The sequence below is a fragment of the Zalophus californianus genome, chromosome 16 (assembly GCF_009762305.2).
Source record: "Zalophus californianus isolate mZalCal1 chromosome 16, mZalCal1.pri.v2, whole genome shotgun sequence".
Lineage (NCBI taxonomy): Eukaryota > Metazoa > Chordata > Mammalia > Carnivora > Otariidae > Zalophus > Zalophus californianus.
Genome location: NC_045610.1, coordinates 37,964,048 through 37,985,846, shown reverse-complemented (window position 1 = coordinate 37,985,846; position 21,799 = coordinate 37,964,048). Strand labels below are relative to the sequence as shown.

The 21,799-nt window shown below is 36.9% G+C and overlaps 1 protein-coding gene and 1 pseudogene across 2 annotated transcripts in view; both read left to right on the top strand.

The window, feature by feature from the left end:
* NPEPPS (aminopeptidase puromycin sensitive) overlaps window positions 1–21,799 on the top strand; it is a 98,206-nt gene that overhangs the window by 39,114 nt on the left and 37,293 nt on the right. For both annotated transcript variants that reach the window (XM_027625590.2, XM_027625589.2), the window contains exon 3: window positions 12,313–12,390. In XM_027625590.2, coding sequence (XP_027481391.2) covers window positions 12,313–12,390 — 78 coding nt within the window. The remainder of the gene's footprint in view (window positions 1–12,312; window positions 12,391–21,799) is intronic.
* Window positions 1,054–3,498, top strand: LOC113939808 (annotated as a pseudogene).

Below are 21,799 nucleotides of genomic sequence, written 5' to 3'. Positions count from 1 at the left end.
TTTCCATGTATCTCCTTCTGATTTACATGCTGTCATTCTGGTATAGTTTAATTTTGTTCTATACATTTTTTATTTTTATTTTTAATTTTATTTTATTTATTTTTATTTTTTAAAGATTTCATTTATTTGGGGGGACAGATGCAAAGGGAGAAGAAGAAGTAGACTCCCCACTGAGCAAGGAGCCCGACTTGGGTCTTGATCCCAGGACCCCCGGGATCATGATCTGAGCTAAAGGCAGATACTTAACCAACTGAGCCACCCAGGCCCCCACCCTTTTTTTAAAGTCATAAGACATTATTATTGTGTTATATAGTATAATGTTTATTTAGTTTTACCCAAATATTTGCTATTTTTGTTGTTGTTCATTCCAGCAATCCTTCTAGAATCATTCTCTGTTTGAAGAATACCCTTTGTACTGTTTTTTTGACAGCAAAGTCTGTTTTTGTTTCTTAGAGTATATCTTTGCTTTACCTTATTTTTTGGCCTTCATTTTAAATTCCTAGTTTATTGAAGTATATTTCACATACAATATATATTAGTTTTTGAAGTGCATCTTGCAGTTCAATGAGTTTTGACAGATGTGTATACCAGTGTTATAACATCCATTTAAAAAAATTTAAGTACAGTCTACTCCCCAACATGGCACTTGAATTCATGACTCCAAGATCAAGAGTCTCATGCTGTACCAACTGAGTCGGCCAGGTGCCCCATAACATTCATTTTTGAAGATTATTCTTCCTTGTTATAAAATTCTAGATTGGCAATTATTTTCTTCCATTAAACTGGCTATTTTATTCCACCATCATCCTCCTTCCATTGTTACCCTTACAAAGTCAGCTCTAGGCTATTATTTCTTGAACAACAGTCCTCCCCTCAAACTCTCTGAGCTTTTGGTTCCATGTTCTCTGTAGGCTCCGCTGTAATTCCTCCAGAATGGTTTTTTCTTTACCACTGCAAAACTATTTTAGTTTTTATGAAGAAACAAAATATGTTCCAGGTAGCAGGTGGCTATTGCAAGCCTTTGTTGAACTTTGAATTCTTTTTCATTGCACCATGAACTGCCATCTAAAACCACAGAAACTATGGTAGGTAGGTTGCCATCTGAATAAATGAAACAAAATAAAACTTAATCACATATTTGATTTAGTATTGAACTATACAGGCGTATGTGGGTTATCTAGAGTTATGTGGGCTAGATTGCCTGCTACATACAGCTGTGGCTTGGAAAAAATGACATTCTGAGTTCTAAATAGACCTTTTTTCCTTTTTTTTTAATTTTTCTTTTTTTAAGTTTTTATTTAAATTCCAGTTAGTTAACATATAGTGTAATATTAGTCTCGGCTGTAGAATTTAGTGATTCTACACTTACATACACTACCTAGTGCTCATCAGAACAAGTGTCCTCCTTAATTCCCAGCACCTACTTAGCCCATACCCACACCTAACTCTCCTCTGGTAACCAGCGGTTTGTTCTTTATAGTTAAGAATCTAGGGGGCATGTAGGTGGCTCAATTGATTAAGCATCTGCCTTCGGCTCAAGTCATGATCTCAGGGTCCTGGAATTGAGCCCGGCATTGGGCTCCTGCTCAGTGTGGGAGCCAGCTTCTGCCTCTCCTGCTCCCCCTGCTTGTGCTTTCTCTCTCTGTCAAATAAATAAATAAAATCTTAAAAAAAAAAAGTCTGTTTCTTTGTTTTCCTCTCCCCCTCCATGTTCGTTTGTTTTGTTATTTATTTGTTTATTTATTTTTAAAGATTTTATTTCTTTATTAGAGAGAGAGACACAGCGAGAGAGGGAACACAAGCAGGGTGAGTGGGAGAGGGAGAAGCAGTCTTCCCGCGGAGCAGGGAGCCTGATGCGGGCTCGATCCCAGGACCCTGGGATCATGACCTGAGCCACCCAGGCACCCCTGTTTTGTTTTTTAAATTCCACATGAGTATTGTCTTTCTCTGGTTGACTTATGTCACTTAGCATAATACTCTAGCTCCACCTACATCGTTGCAGATAGCAAGATTTCATCATGACAAGTGTATTCTTTAATCCCCATCACCTATTTCACCGAACCCTTCTGGTAGCCATCACTTTGTTCTCTGTAGTTAAGAGTCAGTTTCTTGGTTTTCTCTCTCTCTTTTTTTCCTCTGCTCATTTGTTTCTTAAATTCCACAGATGAGTGAAATCATATGGTATTTGTTTTTCTCTGACTGACTACTTTGCTTAACATTATACTCTTTAGCACCATCCATGTTGTTGCAAATGGCAAGATTTCATTCTTTTTTTATGGCTGAATAATGTCTTCTTTATCCATTCATCTATTGATGAATACTTGAGCTACTTTCATAATTTGGCTACTGTAATAATGCTGCAATAAATATAGGGGGGTGTGTATCCCTTTAAATTTGTGTTTTTGTATTTTGGGGATAAATACTCAGTAGTGCAATTACTAGATCATATGGTAATTCTATTTTTAACTTGTTGAGGAACCTCCATACTGTCTTCAGCAGTGGCTATACCACTTTGCATTCCCACCAACAGTACACGAGGGTTCCTTTTTCTCTACATCCTCAGCAACGCTCGTTTCTTGTGTTTTTGATTTTAGCCATTCTGACTGGTTTTGGGTGATGTCTCATTATACATTTGATTTGTATTTCCCTGATGATGAGTGACATTAAGCATCTTTTCATGTGTCTGTTGGCCATTTGTATGTCTTCTTTGGAGAAATGTCTATTCATGTCTTCTGCCCATTATTGAATTAGATTGTTTTTTGGGTGTTGAGTTAAAATTGATTTGATTTTTATGACTACTAATATTATTTAAAATGAAGAAAAATACGAGATCCTTCAGTATGTAAATAATGTTTTATGCTCACTTTGTGAATGTAGTAGATTAATCAGAGAATCAGTGAGACCTACGGGAGACCTGTGGTTCACAGGAAGGAAATAACGTTTTATTCTTTATTTTTTATAATTATTGCTATATGTAGCATAGTACTGATTGAATAAAAAATTGAGATGTTAGGATTGTTAGCATATACAAACATATTTAGCAAATTTTCATTTAGGAAAATCTGAGCTAGATTTTATTAAGGAAAGCAGGAGTTATCTTATAATTACCAATTGTGTCATTCATTGATAATACAGATTGGCTTTCATAACAGAAGCTCCTTCATAGAGGTATGTGCTTATTAAAGAAAAGGTATTAGCTACATAAGTTGACAGCCACCACGGGCTCAAACAAGTTATGAAAACTGAATATACAGCCTTAAAATAAAATGTGGATCCAAATACCCAGAAGCATCCCCATTTGTAAGATTTGTAACAAAAATTCATATGAATGGAGTTAAGAGTTCTAATGGAGAGGTGGACAGAAGAGCTGTATCAGTGCTAGGAAAATGGTAGAGTTCATATAGCATCAAAGTTGTCCTGCAAGGGTTTCGACACCTCACGTCTAAAGAAAACCAGAAACTCCCTCAGCTGCTGGAAGGACAATGTTATAGCGGTTAATCAAAAAGAAGAACCATAGCCTTAAAATTTGATTTAAGCAGTCTTCATTTTCCACAGTAGTAAATTTTCTAGATACATTTTGTAGACCTCAAAGTATTGGAAAGAAAGCTCCCATTCAAAGGCAATTTATGTTAAAGTACTGTAAATGATACTAATTTTTTTTCCATTTGAAATATATAGTTGTGCTGTAACAACAAAAAAAAGTATTATATCCCTCTTGAGGCCTGTCTTGGCAGAAGAGAAGAACCACAATTAACATATAAAGTGACAAACTAGGAAAGGTCATCAGAGATGGGCATAATGACAGTGAGTAAGGCAGATGCCTGTGGGGCCAAGGAAGCTGAGGCATTTGTTGCCTGAGGACCCAGACATTCTTTGTGGAAGGGAGTAGGGTAATTTAAAAGAAATCTACTGGACCAAATAGCATGCTTGCACAAATCTTGAACAGAAAACAAACTATAGTCTGGAAGAATGCATGTGAGAGAGGTTCCTAAATTTGGATGGGGCCTAAATGGTACAATGATTAAGAGTGCTTGTCTTCTTTTTGTTATCATTAGAACATTTTGCACATCAAGGACTGTTACCTTTCTGGAAAGACTGGCCAATTTTACCAAAGATGAGCCACCTCACCTTCTGTGTTCTCTAAGGAAGAGTATGTTTTTTAATTATGGCTAGTCCAAATCTTAGAGACATAGGCAAGAGTGCCTCCTTGTCAATAAACCACACTCAGAAAACCCAGAATTGGAATACATATTCATTCGATTTATTTGATAAATAGGCTTACTATAACAATTTGGCCAGAATCTCAAAAGAAGTATCTTTAAAAAGGTTTTTTAACATTTAAAAAGTTTTCAAAAAAAATAAAAAGTTTTCATAGTTAATATATACACAAGGTCCAATTCAAAGGGTATCGGTGGTATACAGAACAAATTAAGCCTCCTTTCTTCCCTGCATAGAGGAGATAAAGTTACCAGTTTCATATGTATCCTTCCTCAGATGTTATATGCATTCACAGACATGTATATATTTATGTATGTACATATGTATAGTGTATGTGTGTGTGCCCACCAATGATGGCATGCTGTATACATAGGACATAGTTTTATTTACTTATAGTCAAAATTATATCTTTATTACTTTTTAAAAACAAGACATTTAAAACTCAATTTATAAGTCTATCTTGTTATGAAATTTGTAGGTCTGTATTGTCATGAGTAAACTTATTATTAATACAAAGTGAATTTGTGGTAGCTTTGAGTGTAAGATTTTTCTTGTCACAAATTTGTACATACTTTGGTTACATTCAAATTTTGCTTCTGTTTGGTATACTACTAACATACACACTCATGCTTATACCCAAACATGTATTTATAAAAGAATTTTTTCTGAAATGTAGCACTCCATAAATAATTTCAGCAAGAGTCCTTATTTATACATATATAATGAATTAGTTGCAGTTGAATTAATAAGAATTGTGATACATTATCTAGAAAAGAGTATTATTTTATAATAGTCATGACCAGACACTGTGCTAAGCATTTTACATAGAGAATGTTGTATAATCTTCAAATGACTAAGAAGTAGGTAATGATTTTAATTTTATAGCTGTGAAAACAGAGACTCAGATTGTTGAATAACCATATATTCTCTCCTATTATCTCATTTAAAAAATATATTTTTTAAAGATTTTATTTACTTATTTGTCAGAGAGAGAGAGAGCACAAGCAGGGGGAGCCGCAGTCAGAGGGAGAAGCACGTGCCTCGTTGAGCAAGAAGCCCTATGTGGGACTTGATCCCAGGACCCTGAGATCATGACGTGAGCCAAAGGCAGATGCTTAACCAGCTGAGCTACCCAGGCATTCCCTAAATACATGTATTTTAAGGATTTTACTTATTTATTTATTAAAGATTTTATTTATTTATTTGAGAGAAAGAATGAGAGAGAGAGAGAGCACATAAGAGGGGGGAGGGTCAGAGGGAGAAGCAGACTCCCTGCCGAGCAGGGAGCCTGATGCAGGACTTGATCCCGGGACTCTAGGATTATGACCTGAGCAGAAGGCAGTCACTTAACCAACTGAGCCACCCAGGCACCCAAAGATTTTATTTATTTATTTGAGAGAGAGAGAGAGTGAGCATGTGTGGGGGGAGGGGCAGAGGAAGAAACAGACTCCCCACTGAGCAGGGATCCTGATGCAGGGCTCCGTCCTGGGACTTCGGGATTATGACTTGAGCTGAGGGCAGACGCTTACCCAACTGAGCCACCCAGGTGCTCCTCCCTAAAATACACACACACACACACACACACACACACACACACACACACACGTATATATATTTTTTAAAGATTTTATTTATTTATTTATTTGACAGAGACACAGTGAGAGAGGGAACACAAGCAGGGGGAGTGGGAGAGGGAGAAGCAGGCTTCCTGCTGAGCAGGGAGCCCGATGCAGGGTTCGATCCCAGGACCCCGGGATCATGACCTGAGCCGAAGGCAGACGCTTAATGACTGAGCCATCCAGGCTCAGTATTTATATATATGTATGCATTTTTTTTTAAGATTTTATTTATTAATTTGGCTGAGAGAGAGCACAAGCAAGGGGAGCGGCAGACAGGGAGAGGGAGAAGCAGGCTCCCTGCTGAGCAGGGAGCCCAATGCAGGGCTTGGTCCCAGGACTCTGGGATCCCATGACCTGAGCTGAAGGCAGATGCTTAACTGACTGAGTCATGCAGGCACACCAATATTTTAAAATATTTTTATTAATATTTTTAAAAATAAAAATATTTTTTAAAGTTTATTTATTTTACAGAGAGACTGTGGGGGGAGGGGGAGGGGAGAGGGAGAGAGAATCCTCAAGCAGACTCCCAGCTGAGTGCAAAGCCCAACACGAGGCTCCATTCCAGGACCCTGAAAGCCACCCAGGCACCCCAAAAATAAATATTTTTAAAAGTTTTTTGGTCAAGCTGCCTGGCTGGCTCAGTTGGTAAAGCATGTGATTCTTGATCTTGGGGTTGTGGGTTTGAGCACAATTTTATCATTTCTTAGTGATATAGTAAAGTGTCTACTTATAATGCTTAATTTACATATATGCATTTTAAATAATGTTATATAAAATATTGATATGTTAGTATTAGACTAATGTAAACAGTTTGGAAGTATAGCTTTTTCTTTTCTACTTCAATGAAGCATATTTATTCAGACTTTTCATGTATCTTTACTATATAAATGGCTTTCCACTCTTTGAACAATCTAATAGTTCCAACAGCAAATAGTATCTTCTGAAGTATTTGAGATAGATCCATTTTTGACTCTATGTACTCTGTTGTAGCTGGAAATTTTATCCCTAGCCGTAAGTCCCTATTTATATAACATTAGTAAAAGTGTTATTTTGTTAATACTTCTAATATGGGTAGTATTGATGCTCTCCATGACACAGTCACTTAGTGTATTGCTTTTTGAAGTGATTCATTTATTCTGCTAATATTTGACTGAACATATTATGTGCCAGAAACCATTCTAGCATTGGAGGTAGAGGACAAAACCAAGAATCAACATTCCAGATACATATATTTGATTTGGAAAGACATAATAGCAAATATGTAAAGTTGTGATAAGTGCTCAGAAATCACAGTAAGAGGATGTGGAGTTAGGATTGTTCTTTAAGGTGATGAAACAGATCTCTAAATAAGTGATTGACATAAAATATGTAGATATTTGAGGAAAGAAACTTCTAAGCAGCTGTAGAAACCCTGAGGTTGGAGAATGCCTGCAGAGTTTGAGGAACAATGAAGGCACTGGCAGCAGAATGAGTTGTAGTTATTCTATATCCTCAATAACATTTTTGTTTTTAGTCCTTTTAGATTTATCCATTCTTGTGGGTATGTGGCAGTATGTCATTGTGGTTTTAATTTGCATTTCCCTGATGACAAATGATGTTGGGCATTTTTTTGTTTGTTTTTTGGCCATTGATGTATTTTTCCTTTGTGAAATTGTTTGAGTATTCTGCCCGTATTTTAATAGTTTTTAGGTATATCCTCTGTAAAATATTTTCTCTTAGTCTGTGGTTTCCCTATTCATTTTCTTCACAATGTCTTTTAATAATCACAAGTTTTAAATATTAATGAAATTTGATCTATCAAATTTTTTTTCTTTTATGGCTAGTGCTTTTTTGGTCTTCTCTCAGAAATATTTAGCAACTTCAAGCAGAATTTCATTCTGAACGTTATGGGACTCCATTAAAGGCTTTGATCTCACTGATTACCCTGGCTGCTGTGTGAAGAATACATTATAAAGCAGCAAGAGTGGAAACAGACTAGTTAAGAGGCTACTATGGTAGTCTAGGAGAGAAATAATTGTACATTGGACTGGGGTTGTAGTGATGGGGGCATTGAAAAATCTGGAGTTAAAGATACAGGCTACTGAATTTGCTTATTTGGAATGTGTTATGAGAGAGTCGTGGAGGGAGGCAGTTCGGATGATTCTGTATTTCTGGTTTGAGCCACTGGATAAATAGTGGTGCCATTTACAGAATATCCAAAGCTACAATTGAGCAACGTTATTTTAAAGTCTAATGTATGTTTGTCAAGTAGTATGTTGTTCAATATAAAGTAATTGGAAGAATGTCCCATAATACAAGAGACTTTTTAAGAAATTCAAATATATGATTATGGGGCACCTGAGTGGCTCAGTCGGTTAAGTGTCTGACTCTTGGTTTGGGCTCAGGTCATGATCTCCTGGTCATGGGATCAAGCCCCAAGTTGGGCTCTGTGCTCAGCACAGAATCTGCTTGATCCTCTTCCTCCACCTCTGTCCCTCTCCCTGCTCAGGTGAGCACACGTGTGCTCTCTCTCTCTCAAATAAATAAATTTTAAAAAAAATTCAAATGTATGATTACTACCCTCTTTTCTAAGAAAGAATTTTAGAGGAAATTTTACTGTTTTTTTTTTTTGTATACATGTAATAGAGTTGGTATGCATATTTGGAAGCATGTGCTAGAATGGAATCTAGCAATACAATACTTGATTGTTTCAACTTAAAAACTGCTATTCTTGGAGCACCTGGCTCACTCGGTGGAGCATGTGACTCTTTTATTTTTTTTAAGATTTTATTTATTTATTTAAAGAGCGTGCATGTGTGCGCAAGCAGGGGGAGAGGGGAGAGAGAATTCCAGGTAGAGTCTGTGCTGAACGTGGAGCCCGATGCAGGGCTTGAGGCAGGGCTCGATCTCACAACCCCGACATCATGACCTGAGCCCAAATCAAGAGTCAGATGCTTAACACACTGAGCCACCCAGGCACACCACATGTGACTCTTGATCTCAGGGTTGTGAGTTCAAGCCCTACGCTGGGCATGGAGCCTACTTAAAAAAAATAAAATAAAATAAAAATAGGGGCACCTGGATGGCTCAATTGGTTAAGCGTCTGCCTTTGGCTCAGGTCACAATCTCAGGGTCCTGGGATTGAGTCCCACATTGGGCTCTCTGCTCAGCGGGGCGTCTCCTTCTCCCCCTCACTCTCCCTCTGTGCTCTCTCTCTCTCAAATAAATAAAATCTTAAAAAAAAAATTAAAAAACCCCTGCTATTCTTTTGGTTTTTTATCTTCATTACCAATTTGAAGCTTTTTTGTGCATTTATAAAAACAAGTTAGTTTTAATAATCCTTTATGGAGATGGTTTTTGATCATAGACGATAATGCTGTTTTATATTTTTGTCAGAAAAGTACATTCTTAAGCATTAAGGTGATTCTTGGCTTCCCTGTAGACTTAAGTATGATTCTATATGTGGGAATCAAGTTTGAGCAAATCTTGAGTTATTACCAGCAAAAGTCATTGTTTCAGTAGTGATTTCATTGTATTGTATATATGCCAAGTTGTAAGTTTCTTTTCAAATTTATAGGAATTAGTTTATGATAGTAGAAAGAATTTTGGAATAGAAAAGGAACTGAATTCTAGTCCAGCTATGTGAACTTAGGCAAATCATTAACTTTATATATTTCATTTTCTTCATCTGTAAAATGAGGAATAATTGATTAAAGTTCTTTTAAAATCTGAGATTATAGCTTCTTACTGGTTTTGTAAAGATCTAGCTTTATAAAGATGTTTGAACCATAATGATATTAGAAACATTGAAAATTCAATCTTAGGGTGATTCATAAAAAGAAATGAATTGTGGGCATCTTGCCTGGCTCATAGAATGTTATTAAATCTGAATCACTGTTACCTATATCAAATTTAAATCCATGACTAATAAAGCTACTTTTCTCTCTTAATAACAGTTTCATTGAGTTACAATTCATATACCATACAATTCACTCATTTAAAATGTACAATTCAGGGGGCGCCTGGGTGGCTCAGTTGTTTAAAGTGTCTGCCTTTGGCTCAGGTCATGATCTCAGGGTCTTGGGATCGAGTCCTTGCGTTGGGCTCCCTACTCCGGGGAGTCTGCTTTCCCCTCTGCCCCTCCCCCCCACTCATGCTCACACTCTCTCAAATAAAATCTTTTTTTTTAAAGATTTTATTTATTTGAGAGAGAGAATGAGATGGAGAGAGAGCATGAGAGGGGGGAGGGTCAGAGGGAGAAGCAGACTCCCTGCTGAGCAGGAATCCTGATGCGGAACTTGATCCCAGGACTCTAGGATCATGACCTGAGCCAAAGGCAGTCGCTTAACCAACTGAGCCACCCAGGCGCCCACAAATAAAATCTTTTTTAAAAAATGTACAGTTTGAGGCACCTGGATGGCTTGGTTGGTTAGCATCCAATACTTGGTGGTTTTGGCTCAGGTCATGATCTCAGGGTCGTGAGATCGAGCCCCAAGCTGGGCTCCATGCTTAGCCCAGAGTCTGCTTGAGATTCTCTCCCTCTCCCACTGAGTGCATACACATGCACATATGCTCTTTGTCTCTCTGTCTCTCTCAAATAAATCTTTAAAAAAAATTAAAATGTACAATTCAGTGGTTTCTAGTATGTTCACAGAGTTGTGTAGCCATCATCAGAATCAGTTTTAAATGTTTTCATTAGCCCATAAAGAAAGTACCTTTCACCTCAAACTTACAGCCCTAGGCAACCACTAATCTTTCCGTCTCTCTAGATTTGCCTATTCTGAACATTTCTTATAAATATATGGCCTTTTGTGTCTGGTTTCACTCACTTAATATAATATTTTCAAGGTTTATCCATATTGTAGTATATATCAACACTTTATTTCTTTTTGTTGTCAAACAGTATTCCATTATATACCACATTTTATCTGTTCATCATTTGATGGACATTTGGGTTTCCACTTTTTGGCTCTTATGAATAATGCTCCTATGAACATTTGTGTTAAGTTTTTGTGTGGGTATACATTTTTTTTTCTCTTGGATATATATATATCCCCACTAGGAGTGGGATTTCTGGGTCCTCTTTTAAGTCTACTTAATAATCATTTGAGGAACTTCCCCGGGCTGTTTTCCTAAGTGGCTGCACCGTTCAACATTCCTACCAGCCTCTACATTCCTTCCAGCCATGTATGAGGGTTCCAATTTCTTTACATCCTCCCTGACACGTAGCATTAGCTGTCTTTCTGGTTATAGTCATCTTAGGTGTGAAATGGTGTCTCATTGTGGTTTGATTTGCATTTCCCTGATGGTTAAGGATATTGAGCATCTATTCATGTGCTTATGAAGGCTAGCTCTTTCCCTAAAGAGTCAGCTGAGCATTCTGAAGTATCAAATAAGCAATGTCTTCTTACTCCTGCTAGAGAGTAAATCAAAGCCTAATTTAATCCACACATCTGTTTTCACCTTTATTTCTGTAAAATGTAACAATGAAGAATTTTATTGGAAGTAAGTATGACCTGTATTTTAGTTAGAATTGTTACCTGTCTTTGGTTGGGGGACAGAACTTTCATTGATATATCTTTAACACTGAGATCTCGGCAATTTGCGCAATCTTTCAAATGTTCATGAGTAAAACTGCAACGTAGAAAGTATCTTAGTCACACGAAGATGGCAATGAAGCGTGTCTGGGAATCTGGCAGGAAACCTTTTCACATTTATAGAAGCTGTATTTCCCTTCTATCATAAAAGTTTTGTGAAAGGGGCGCCTGGGTGGCTCAGTCGTTAAGCGTCTGCCTTTGGCTCAGTTCATGATCCCAGGGTGCTGGGATCGAGCCTCGCGTCGGGCTCCCTGCTCGGCCAGGAGCCTGCTTCTCCCTCTCCCACTCCCCTGCTTGTGTTCTCTCTCTCGCTGTGTCTCTCTCTGTCAAATAAATAAATAAAATCTTTTAAAAAAAAAAGTTTTGTGAATTAATACAAGATATATAATTGTGTTTCAGGAGCATATTTAATTTGGGATGTGAACTAAAATAGGTTAGTCTGAAATAATACTTTTGTTAATAGAAAATTTATTGAGAATATTTAGTTTTAGGGGCACCTAGCTGGCTTAGTTGGTAGAGTGTGTGACTCTTGATCTCAGGGTCTTGAGTTCAAGCCCCAAGTTGGGCTTGGAGCTTACTTAAAAAAGGGGGGGTGGCACCTGGGTGGCTCAGTCGTTAAACATCTGCCTTCGGCTCGGGTCATGATCCCAGGGTCCTGGGATCGAGCCCGGCATCAGGCTCCCTGCTCAGCGGAGAGCCTCTTCTCTCTGTCCCTCTGCTGCTCCCCCTGCTTGTGCTCTCTCCCTCTCTCTCTCTGTCAAATAAATAAAATCTTAAGAAAAAAAAAGAATATTTAGTTTTAGTAGAGATTTTGCTCTTAAAAATGTTAATTGCTGCAGCCTGGATTTTGTCTTAGTCCAGTTAGATTTGTGAAGTAATGTTTTTAATTTCCATTCCAGAAATACATGCTACAGGATTTAACTATCAGAATGAAGATGAAAAAGTCACCCTGTCTTTTCCTAGTACTCTCCAAACAGGTAAGAGTTGTTGCTTTTGTAAAATCCCATGATGAATAGTGACATCTTATTTCTTCCAAAGAAATTTGTTGTATGCCATTTTTTTTCTTGTTTTAAGCAGATTAAATGTTAAGACAGAACTTTTGAAAGAGCTTCATTGCAGCTTTTGGGCCACCAGGACAAAAGGAGACCAAAACTAATGATCATTCTACCCTAGAACTTAATGCATTGTTTTTCACCTTTTCAGTCTCAGCGTTTTAAAAATACAGTTTCCCAGCTCCATCTTCCAGTAAATGAGTCCACATCTCGGAGGTGAATATCCCACAGTTGATTTTGATGTATAAAAGTATAGTGTGGGCATGGAAGGAAAGGTTTGTTGATATAATATTATTATTAGGTAGGGGCGCCTAAGTTGGCTCAGTAATGGTTAAGTGTCCACTCTTGATCTCAGCTCAGGTCTTAATCTCAGGGTTGTGAGTTTTCAAGCCCGGCCCTGGGCTCCATGCTGGGTGTGGCACCTACTTAAAAAAAAAATAATAATGGGGTATCTGGGTGGCTCAGTCGTTAAGCCTCTGCCTTCAGCTCAGGTCATGATCTCAGGGTCCTGGGATCCAACCCTGCATTGGGCTCCCTGCTCTGCGGGAAGCCTGCTTCTCCCTCTCTCGCTCCCCTTGCTTGTGTTCCCTCTCTGGCTGTCTCTCTGTCAAATAAAAAAAAAAAAACTTAAAAAAAATGATAATAATCCAGATTGTATCATCAGGTATAAAAGCACAAAGAAAAAAGACTTTCTGAGCTTAATGTAGTGTAAGAAATTGTATACAAATCACTTGGTAAAGCACTAAGACTTCGATTAATGATCAGTTGAAAAGCAACAAGTGGAGTGCACTTGTCATGATGAGCACCAGGTGATGTACGAAAGTGTTGAATCGATATATTGTACACCTGAAACTAATATAACACTGTTAACTAACTGGAATTAAAATAAGTTTAAAAAAAAGTAAGAGGTAATTTGTATGAAAGAAAATGCAATGACTAAAACATGTGAAAAGATATTTGGCTTCCTAGTAATGAGAAATATGAAAACAGCAGTTACTGATAATACCAGTTTTTGCCTGTTTGTGCGCTAAAGTTAAATAAATTCTCAGTGATTACCTTGATATTACTGGTGGGAGTGTAAATCCATGCAGTGTATTTGGAAGGCAGTCTGGCAGTATGTATCAAAAGCCTAAAGATGTTCGTGTCTTTTGACCCAGCAATTCTGGTAAGAGGAATATATCCTAAAGAAAAATCATAAATGCAGGGAATGTTTTATGCCTAGAAATGTCTATTGAGACATTACTTAAGGTAGTAAAAAATTAGAATGAATGTATTTGTCCAACACTAAAGGAGTAATTATGACATCAGTATGGTAGAATATATATAACAATTAAAAGTGAGCTTTATGAATTCTTAACACTCTGAAGTGCTTATTATAATGTAAAATTTGAAAAGCAGAATACAAAATTACATAGACAGGGTGATGAATCATATCTCTAAAATGATACAAATAAAATGATATGTCTGGTTTTTTACATAATTGATTATTCTTATTTATACCTTTTTTTAGTTCCTGTAATTTCTATACTGATAATATATTGCCTTAATATAATAGTATTTTTAGAAAAATTTTAAATTGGAGTTTTATTTTTATTTCAGTGCTCTTTCATTTTGCCTTTTTCTAACGAGAATGTCTTATATGAAATTATTATAAAAATAAATGTTTTGCCATGAACATGTATTAAAAGATACCAAAGAATATAACATAAAAATTGAGATTTCTGTTTTTCTCACCCCTTCCACTTTCATTGTCTTGTGAATCCTTCCAGAAATATTTTGTGTATCTATAAGTATATGCATACATTTTAATCCACAAATGGGATCACAAATCTCAGTGGGCTTACAACAAATATTTCCTGCTCACACCTGGTCCCGAGGACTCCTGTAGACATATCTTTGTCTTTGCTTAAGAGCTCTGCTCAGCTCACAACTCTTCTCATTCCAGGACCTGTAGTGGGCCACTACTGTCAGCAGCATGCTGTTCTCTCCCATGGCAGAGGGCAGAAGCTCAGGGATGGGGGCAGAGACAAACTACAAATATACATTTCAGGTTTCTGCATGGATAGTGGTATACTTGATGTCCATTCACATTTCATTGGCCAAAGCAAATAGCATGGTCAAGCCCAAAGTCACTAGGGCAACAATTACCAAAGATTTGATTAAACTTCTACTATGAAAGATAGAGTAAAAAGCCAAGTAGTAATAGAAATATAGGAACTTGTTAAAAGCAAACACGAATGAAAAGAAAGTCTCAAAAAAAAAAAACCCACAAAACAAATTAATACCCTTAGAAATATTGTTAATATCACATTCATTAAACAAGAACAGAACAGGGGAGCCTAGGTGGCTCAGTTGGTTAAGTGTCTGACTCTTGATTTCTGCTCAGGTCATGAGATGGAGCCCAGCCTGGGCTCCACGCTTAAGATTCTTCCTCGCCCTCTGCCCCTCCCCCTACCGCTTGTACGCTCTCTGTCTCTTAAACAAAAACAAGAACAGGACAGAACATTATCAAACAAAGAATTAGAGCAAGAAAACTTTTGGAAATTATAATACAATAGAAATAAAAAACTATTCTAATAGGACTTTTGGAAGATGAAATAGAGAAATCTCACACATGGTATGAAAATTTGAGTACCAGTCTAGCAGAACCACCATTCATCTAGTAAAAGAGAGGACAGAGAAAATTATTAAAGATACAAAAGAAGAAAATTTCTTTGAACGGAGGTGATTGGAACCTTCAATTTGAAAAGGTACACCACTAAAAGAAAGAAAGAAAAGGTACACCATTAAGAGGGGCTAACTCAATAAATGTAAAAAATCCCATACCAAAGCAAATTTTAGAACTTTGGGGGATAAAAGTGAGGCTCTTGAAAGGCTGGGTGGCTCAGTTAAGCATCTGACTTAATTTCATTTCAGGTCATGATCTCAGGGTCGTGGGATTGAGCCCGTCGTCGGGCTCCACACTCAGTGTAGAGTCTGCTTGGGATTCTCTCTCTCCTTCTCCCTCTGCCCCTACCTCTGTTGGCATTTGGTCTCGAATGAACGAATAAAGTGAGGCTTTCAAAGAGTTTCTTCCCAAGGGCAGGGGGTTGGGAGGAAGGAGGGAAGACTAGCAGATTACCTTCAAAGTTCAGGGATCAAAATAGCAGTAGTGGTAGACTGGGGGTGGGGGATGGGCAAAATGGGTGAAAGTGAGTGGGAGTTATAAGCTTCCAGGTATGGAATGAGTAAATCGGGGATTAGAGGTACAGCATAAGGAACATAGTGGTTTTGTAATAGTGTTGTATGGTGACAGGTGGTAGCTACACTTACGGTGAGCATAGCAAAGAGTATAAAGTTGTCAAATCACTATGTTGTACACCTGAAACTAATGTAACACTGTCTATCCACAATACTTGAATGAATTTTAAAAAAGGAATAGCAGTAGACTAACCATCAGGAACAATGGAAACTAGACTCTAATGAAGCCATTCCTCAAAATTCTGAGTGTATCTGATTTTCAGCCTAGAATTAATTCAATGCTTAGCTAAATTGTGAATTTAGAGAGGGTAAAAAAGGATATTTTCAGACTTGCAAGGTCACAGAAAATTTAATTCCTTTCTGTAAAAGATGTAGGAGTGGGAGATGTGGTTTGGCTAAAACTTCACTTTCTATAGTAAGAAGAAAATAATGTATAAAATTGAAAAATGAAGAAATAGCTATGTAAGCAAGGTATTTAGAAATCACAGAGTTGCTACTGGGGGCAGTGTAGGGAGTAAGATAGCATTGGGCAGGGACCTGCAGCTTATATATAAGCCTATACTACTTTATGAGTTTTAAAGTAGGAACCATTACTTTGATAGAAATAAGATAAAAAAATTTTTTTAAGATTTATTTATTTGACAGAGAAAGACACAGCGAGGGAGGGAACATGACCTGAGCTGAAGGCAGACGCTTAACGACTGAGCCACCCAGGCGCCCCAATAAGATAAAATTTTTTAAAAAAATTTAAAATCTGTGGGGTGCCTGGGTGGCTCAGTCGTTAAGCGTCTGCCTTTGGCTCATAACCCTTCGGCTCAAGTCAGGATCCCGGGGTCCTGGGATGGAGCTCCGCATCGGGCTCCCTGCTCCGCGGGAAGCCTGCTTCTCCTTCCCCCGCTCCCCCTGCTTGTGTTCCCTCTCACTGTCTCTGTCAAATAAATAAAATCTAAAAAAAAAAAATTTTAAATCTGTATCATTACAGGCTACATTCTATGATCACACTGTGAGATTAAAATCAGTTGCAAAAGAGAAAAAAAAATCCCTTCTCATATATTTGGAAAAATTGTACCTCTGAAAATTAATATCAAAGAAGATTTGTTATGGAAATTAGAGAATATTTAGAACTGAATAATGAAGTTACATAATATGTAGGATGCAAGTAAAACATTACTCAGCATATTTAGTTAAGACTGAAAATTAATCAGCTAAGTATCAAGATCAAAGTTAGATAAGAATGGGTAACTTTAAAAAAGCAGAAGAGAGAAAGATTTAAGAGCAGAAATTAAAAAATGGAGAGGAGCAAAAATATTTTAAGATTTTATTTATTTATTTGTCAGAGAGAGAACAGGAGCAGGGGGAGAAGCAGGCTCCCCACTGAGCAAGGAGTCCAATGCGTGACTCCCATCCCAGGACCCTGGGATCATGACCTGAGCTGAAGGCAGACACTTAACCGACTGAGTCACCCAAGCGTCCCAGGAGCAAAGATATTTTAAAACAAGTTTTTAAAATCATTCCAGAAGATAAATCTGGCACGCACGTGTGTGTGTGTGTGTGTGTGTGTGTGTGTGTGTGTGTGTGTGTTTGTGTAAAGATAGCAGATTCAGTTGTTCAGCATTAGGAAATATGACATTATTAAGTCAAAAATTTCAAGATACTAGATTTATCAAAAGAAGCTAGAATGTATTTGCCAGAATTGAGCAGGTAAGAATAGGCAGAAACTCCTAGAAGGAGAGTGTGTGTTATATGTATACATACAGGTATAATACATGCATGTTTCTATTGAATGCTTAATCTGTGCCAGGTACTGTTTTATGTGCATCATAAATACTAATTTATTTAATCCTTTTTGAGATAGTTTCTGTTACCTGCACTTTATATATAAACTAAGGCACAAAGATGGTTTAATTAAATAACTTGCCCAATGTTAATAGGTGTTAGGTGGCGGAGCCTGGATTTCAAACTCATGCAGTTTAATCCAAAATTCTATACTTCTAACCACCATATTGTGCTTTTTATTTTTTAATTAAATATTATAAAAATATAATACATGGTTTAAAATTCAGATGATATATAGTGGAAATATGTTTGCCATCCTAGCCCTTTCTTCTTCTCTCAGCTCTTCTCAGAAGCAACCAGTTTCCTGTGTATCCTTTTAAAACCATTCAGTGGTTTTGTAAGCATTTCTGCATATACTGTTTAAGAACACAGAAACTAACATGCTATATCATATTCTGCACGCTTCTTTTCCCTTACGTGTCTGTGTGTGTCTGTGTGTGCGTGCGTGTGTGTGTGTGTGTGTCTGTCTGTCTGTCTGTGGAAATAAAAGAGGTCGGGGGCACCTGAGTGGCTCAGTTGGTTGAGCTTCTGACTCTTGGTTTTGGCTCAGGTCATGATCTCAGGGTTGTGGGATTGAGCCCCATCTTGGGCTCCGTGCTCAGTGGGGAGTCTGTTTGGGATTCTCTCCCTGTGTCCCTCCTTCCATTCTCTCTCAATCTCTCTAAAATAAATAAATAAATCTTTTAAAAAAATGGGTCAGTTATCAGTATATAAGAGCTTTGTCATTCTTGATGAGAACTATTTACAGCAGATTCGGTGAATTGTGAAGTCATTTCTAAGGTCAGAGAAGGTTATGACCTTTTGTATACTATAATTTGACAGAGTTTGGGAGATTTTTAGTTAATACAACAGTATAAATAAGTAACTGATATAAATATTAAAATTAGAAATTATCTTATTTGAGGGGCACCTGGATGGCTCAGTCTGTTGGGCTCTTGATTTCCGCTCAGGTCATGATCTTGGGGTCATGAAATGGAGCCCTCAGTTGGGCTCCATGCTCAGTATGGAGTCTTCTTGTCCCTCTCCCTCTGCTCCTCCCCTTTCTTGTGCTCACCCGCTCACTTGCTCTCTCTCAAATAAATAAAATCTTTTTTAAAAAAATTATCCTATTTGAGATGAGATTAATATTGATTATTGAGCATCTGTAAATATCTGTTTGAAAATCCTTGGCTTCCACATTTTCCCGAGATTCTCTGGAACACAATTACCCATTCTTTGCTTTAAAAATGACATCCTTATTTTTTCAAGTTTTAGTAGGCTCTACAAGCATTCTATCTTCTGGTAAGGGAATAGGGAGCATATATTGAAAGGACATTAGTAACCTTTGTGTTTAGCCTCACCAGTCTTAACAGTCATGCCAACTATTTCATAGCTAAGCAACACATTTTCTTTTCTGAAGCTGGCACATTCTAGAGTAATGGTTAAATTACCATAATCATTGTAAGCCGACAACAACTTCAGAATCATTTGTTAAGGATCCTACAGAGTGGTGTTTATTTAGAGAAACACTAGGTGATATTGACATTTCTAAGAGTGAAAAACAGGGTCACAGGAAATGGTGACACAAAGGCAGAAACCTTTACTCCCTTTTTATACAAATTAATCTGTCTTTAAGTTTTTGGCATTTAGTAGGCTCATTAAATTTTTATTGAAGTATTTCAAGATCTATTTCAGGTTTTACAGCAATTATACTCTCCTAAGCTTTAAAGAAATAAGGTGTTTTTTGTTTGCTTTAAAGATTTTATTTATTTATTTGACAGAGAGGGAGATCACAAGTAGGCAGACAGGCAGGGAGAGGGAGAGGGAGAAGCAGGCTCCCTGCTCAGCTGGATGTGGGGCTCGATCCCAGGACCCTGGGATCATAACGTAAGCCAAAGGCAGACGCTTAACCGACTGAGCCACCCAGGCACCCCAAGAAATAAGGTTTTTGGTAGAAGTTGCAATTTTCTGGTTGTTTAATTTATAAATGGGCTTATTGTATGTTTTAAAAGGTTTCATCCCAAGCAGATAAATATTGCATACAATGGATATTGAAATAAGGTGTCTAATGTGAGGAAGCAATGTCAATTATGTGGGCAAACAGGTATAAAATTAGACAATCTGGCAATCAGTTCTTCAGTATGGTGTAAATTTGATAAGTTGACATTTATTAAGTCTTTTTTCTCCTGTTTTTGCCCTATAATTCTATGTTAATAGTAAATATTTTGTAATTCATATTGTATAATATAACACTAGTTAAATTTATTAGTGATTTTTTTAAAAACTTTAACTTGTGTTTTGTTTGAATTTCAGGTAATAACCTTTTCCAATACTTTGTATTTTGTTTAGTATGCCACTTTTTTGGAAGTGGCCACTATCAGTATCTTGTTATGGTTTGATGGCCTTGGAGATTTAAAACCGAGTAAAAGTGTAAGCAGCCTTTCTTATTTAGTTATGAGTTTTAAATCATTTTATTCCAAATAGGAAAAGGCAAAAGTAGATTTCCCATGGAATATGAGTTATATAAAAGAAATCTTAACATGTTAGTTGACTAGTGAAAACAGACTGGCCAATTCCATTTATGGAATTGCAATATAAAATTCCATTAAACACTTCTTTTTAACGGTAGTGGGTTTTTGCAATCTACTAGATAAGTCCTTGTAAACTTTATTAATGTGAATATATCTGCTTTTTTAAAGATTAGTGAATTCCTAATAGGGAGAAATTGTATATTATAGTTAAATTCTTTAGTATCAATCATTTAGAATTCTTTCACATTCTTTTATTGTATTCTTATTTACTGTTCCAGTAATCTATCATTCTCTTTAAGAAAGTATTCATTGTCCCCTTCAGACAGAATGTCTGATTTTTAAAAAATGATTCACAAACATTTATTCAAATGAGCTTCAATCCCCCCCCCCCCAGCATGATTACATTAAGAATATGGCACTTTTGGGTGTCTGGCTGGCTCAGTCAGTAGAGTATGGGACTCTTGATAGGGTTGTGAGTTCGGGCCCTACATTGGGCACATTAAAAAAAAAAGTGGCACTTTGTTTAGTGATGATGACTTCGCTTCAGAGGTCTGAAATTTTCTCTTGAAATTACTTTCAGAACGAGTTTGAAGCACATATGAAAATCAATTTGATTACGTAATTGACATACTTAATAGACAACAGCGTTTTGTCTAGAAACAATATGCAGTTTGTCATTCACTTTTTCTGTAGATTTGGACTTTAAATGACTTTTGGACCTTTTCAAAAAAGTCAATTCAATTTTGGAAGGTGAAGATCTGACTGAGAGCATCCAAAAGGATATGTCAGAAAGAGAGAGAGTTAAGAACATTTTGAACAATGTCAGTGTCATTGCTCTATGGCATTCCAAAATGACAGTTTAAAACATTAGGATATAGGGCACCTGGGTGGCTCAGTTGGTTAAGCGACTGCCTTCGGCTCAGGTCATGATCCTGGAGTCCCGGGATCGGGTCCTGCATCGGGCTCCCTGCTCGGCAGGGAGTCTGCTTCTCCCTCTGACCCTCTCCCCTCTCCCCTCTCATGCTCTCTATCTCATTCTCTCTCTCAAATAAATAAATAAAATCTTAAAAAAAAAAGAAATAGAACATATTAAAACATTAGGATATAAAAGTTTTGGAATGATTGCCTAATTATTTTATAGTCATACTATGTCTTTGATTTGTTAGATTCCCAAGTTCCTGATCCTGTTATAAATAGGCACTTTAAAAGGATCAATTAAAAAGTCAACATTTTTCTGGTTGGTTTTTTGGGGGGATTTAATTTGTAAAATGTAGAATGGGATTATTGTTTTGTCATGCATGTGAATTTAGTAGATGACTAATAGATATTAATTATAATCTTTTTTCTGTTATGAAAGAAGGTATATATACTCACAAAACTCCCATTTTGTCTAATTTGGTTTTGCCCCCATACAACAATAGAATATATATTCATACTGCGTTTTTATTTGCATTTAGTAATTATTGAGTAAATGTATTTCTTTAATATTATCATTTCAAATGATTGAGGTGACTGTAAGAGTTTTTAATGCCCTTTTGCCAGCCAAATCATTGATCTTCCCTATATAGTTCCTTTCAAAAGTATGGAATCAGTGTTCCATTTGGATTGAACAGACAGGGTTTTGTCTTGATAGAGTAATTGGCATGAAGTTCTCTAAATTGACCAATTTATATGGCATCATTGGCAGAGAACATGAATTTTGGATTAAACAGGTCTAAATTTTTTATCTCATTCTTGCTACTTACTAA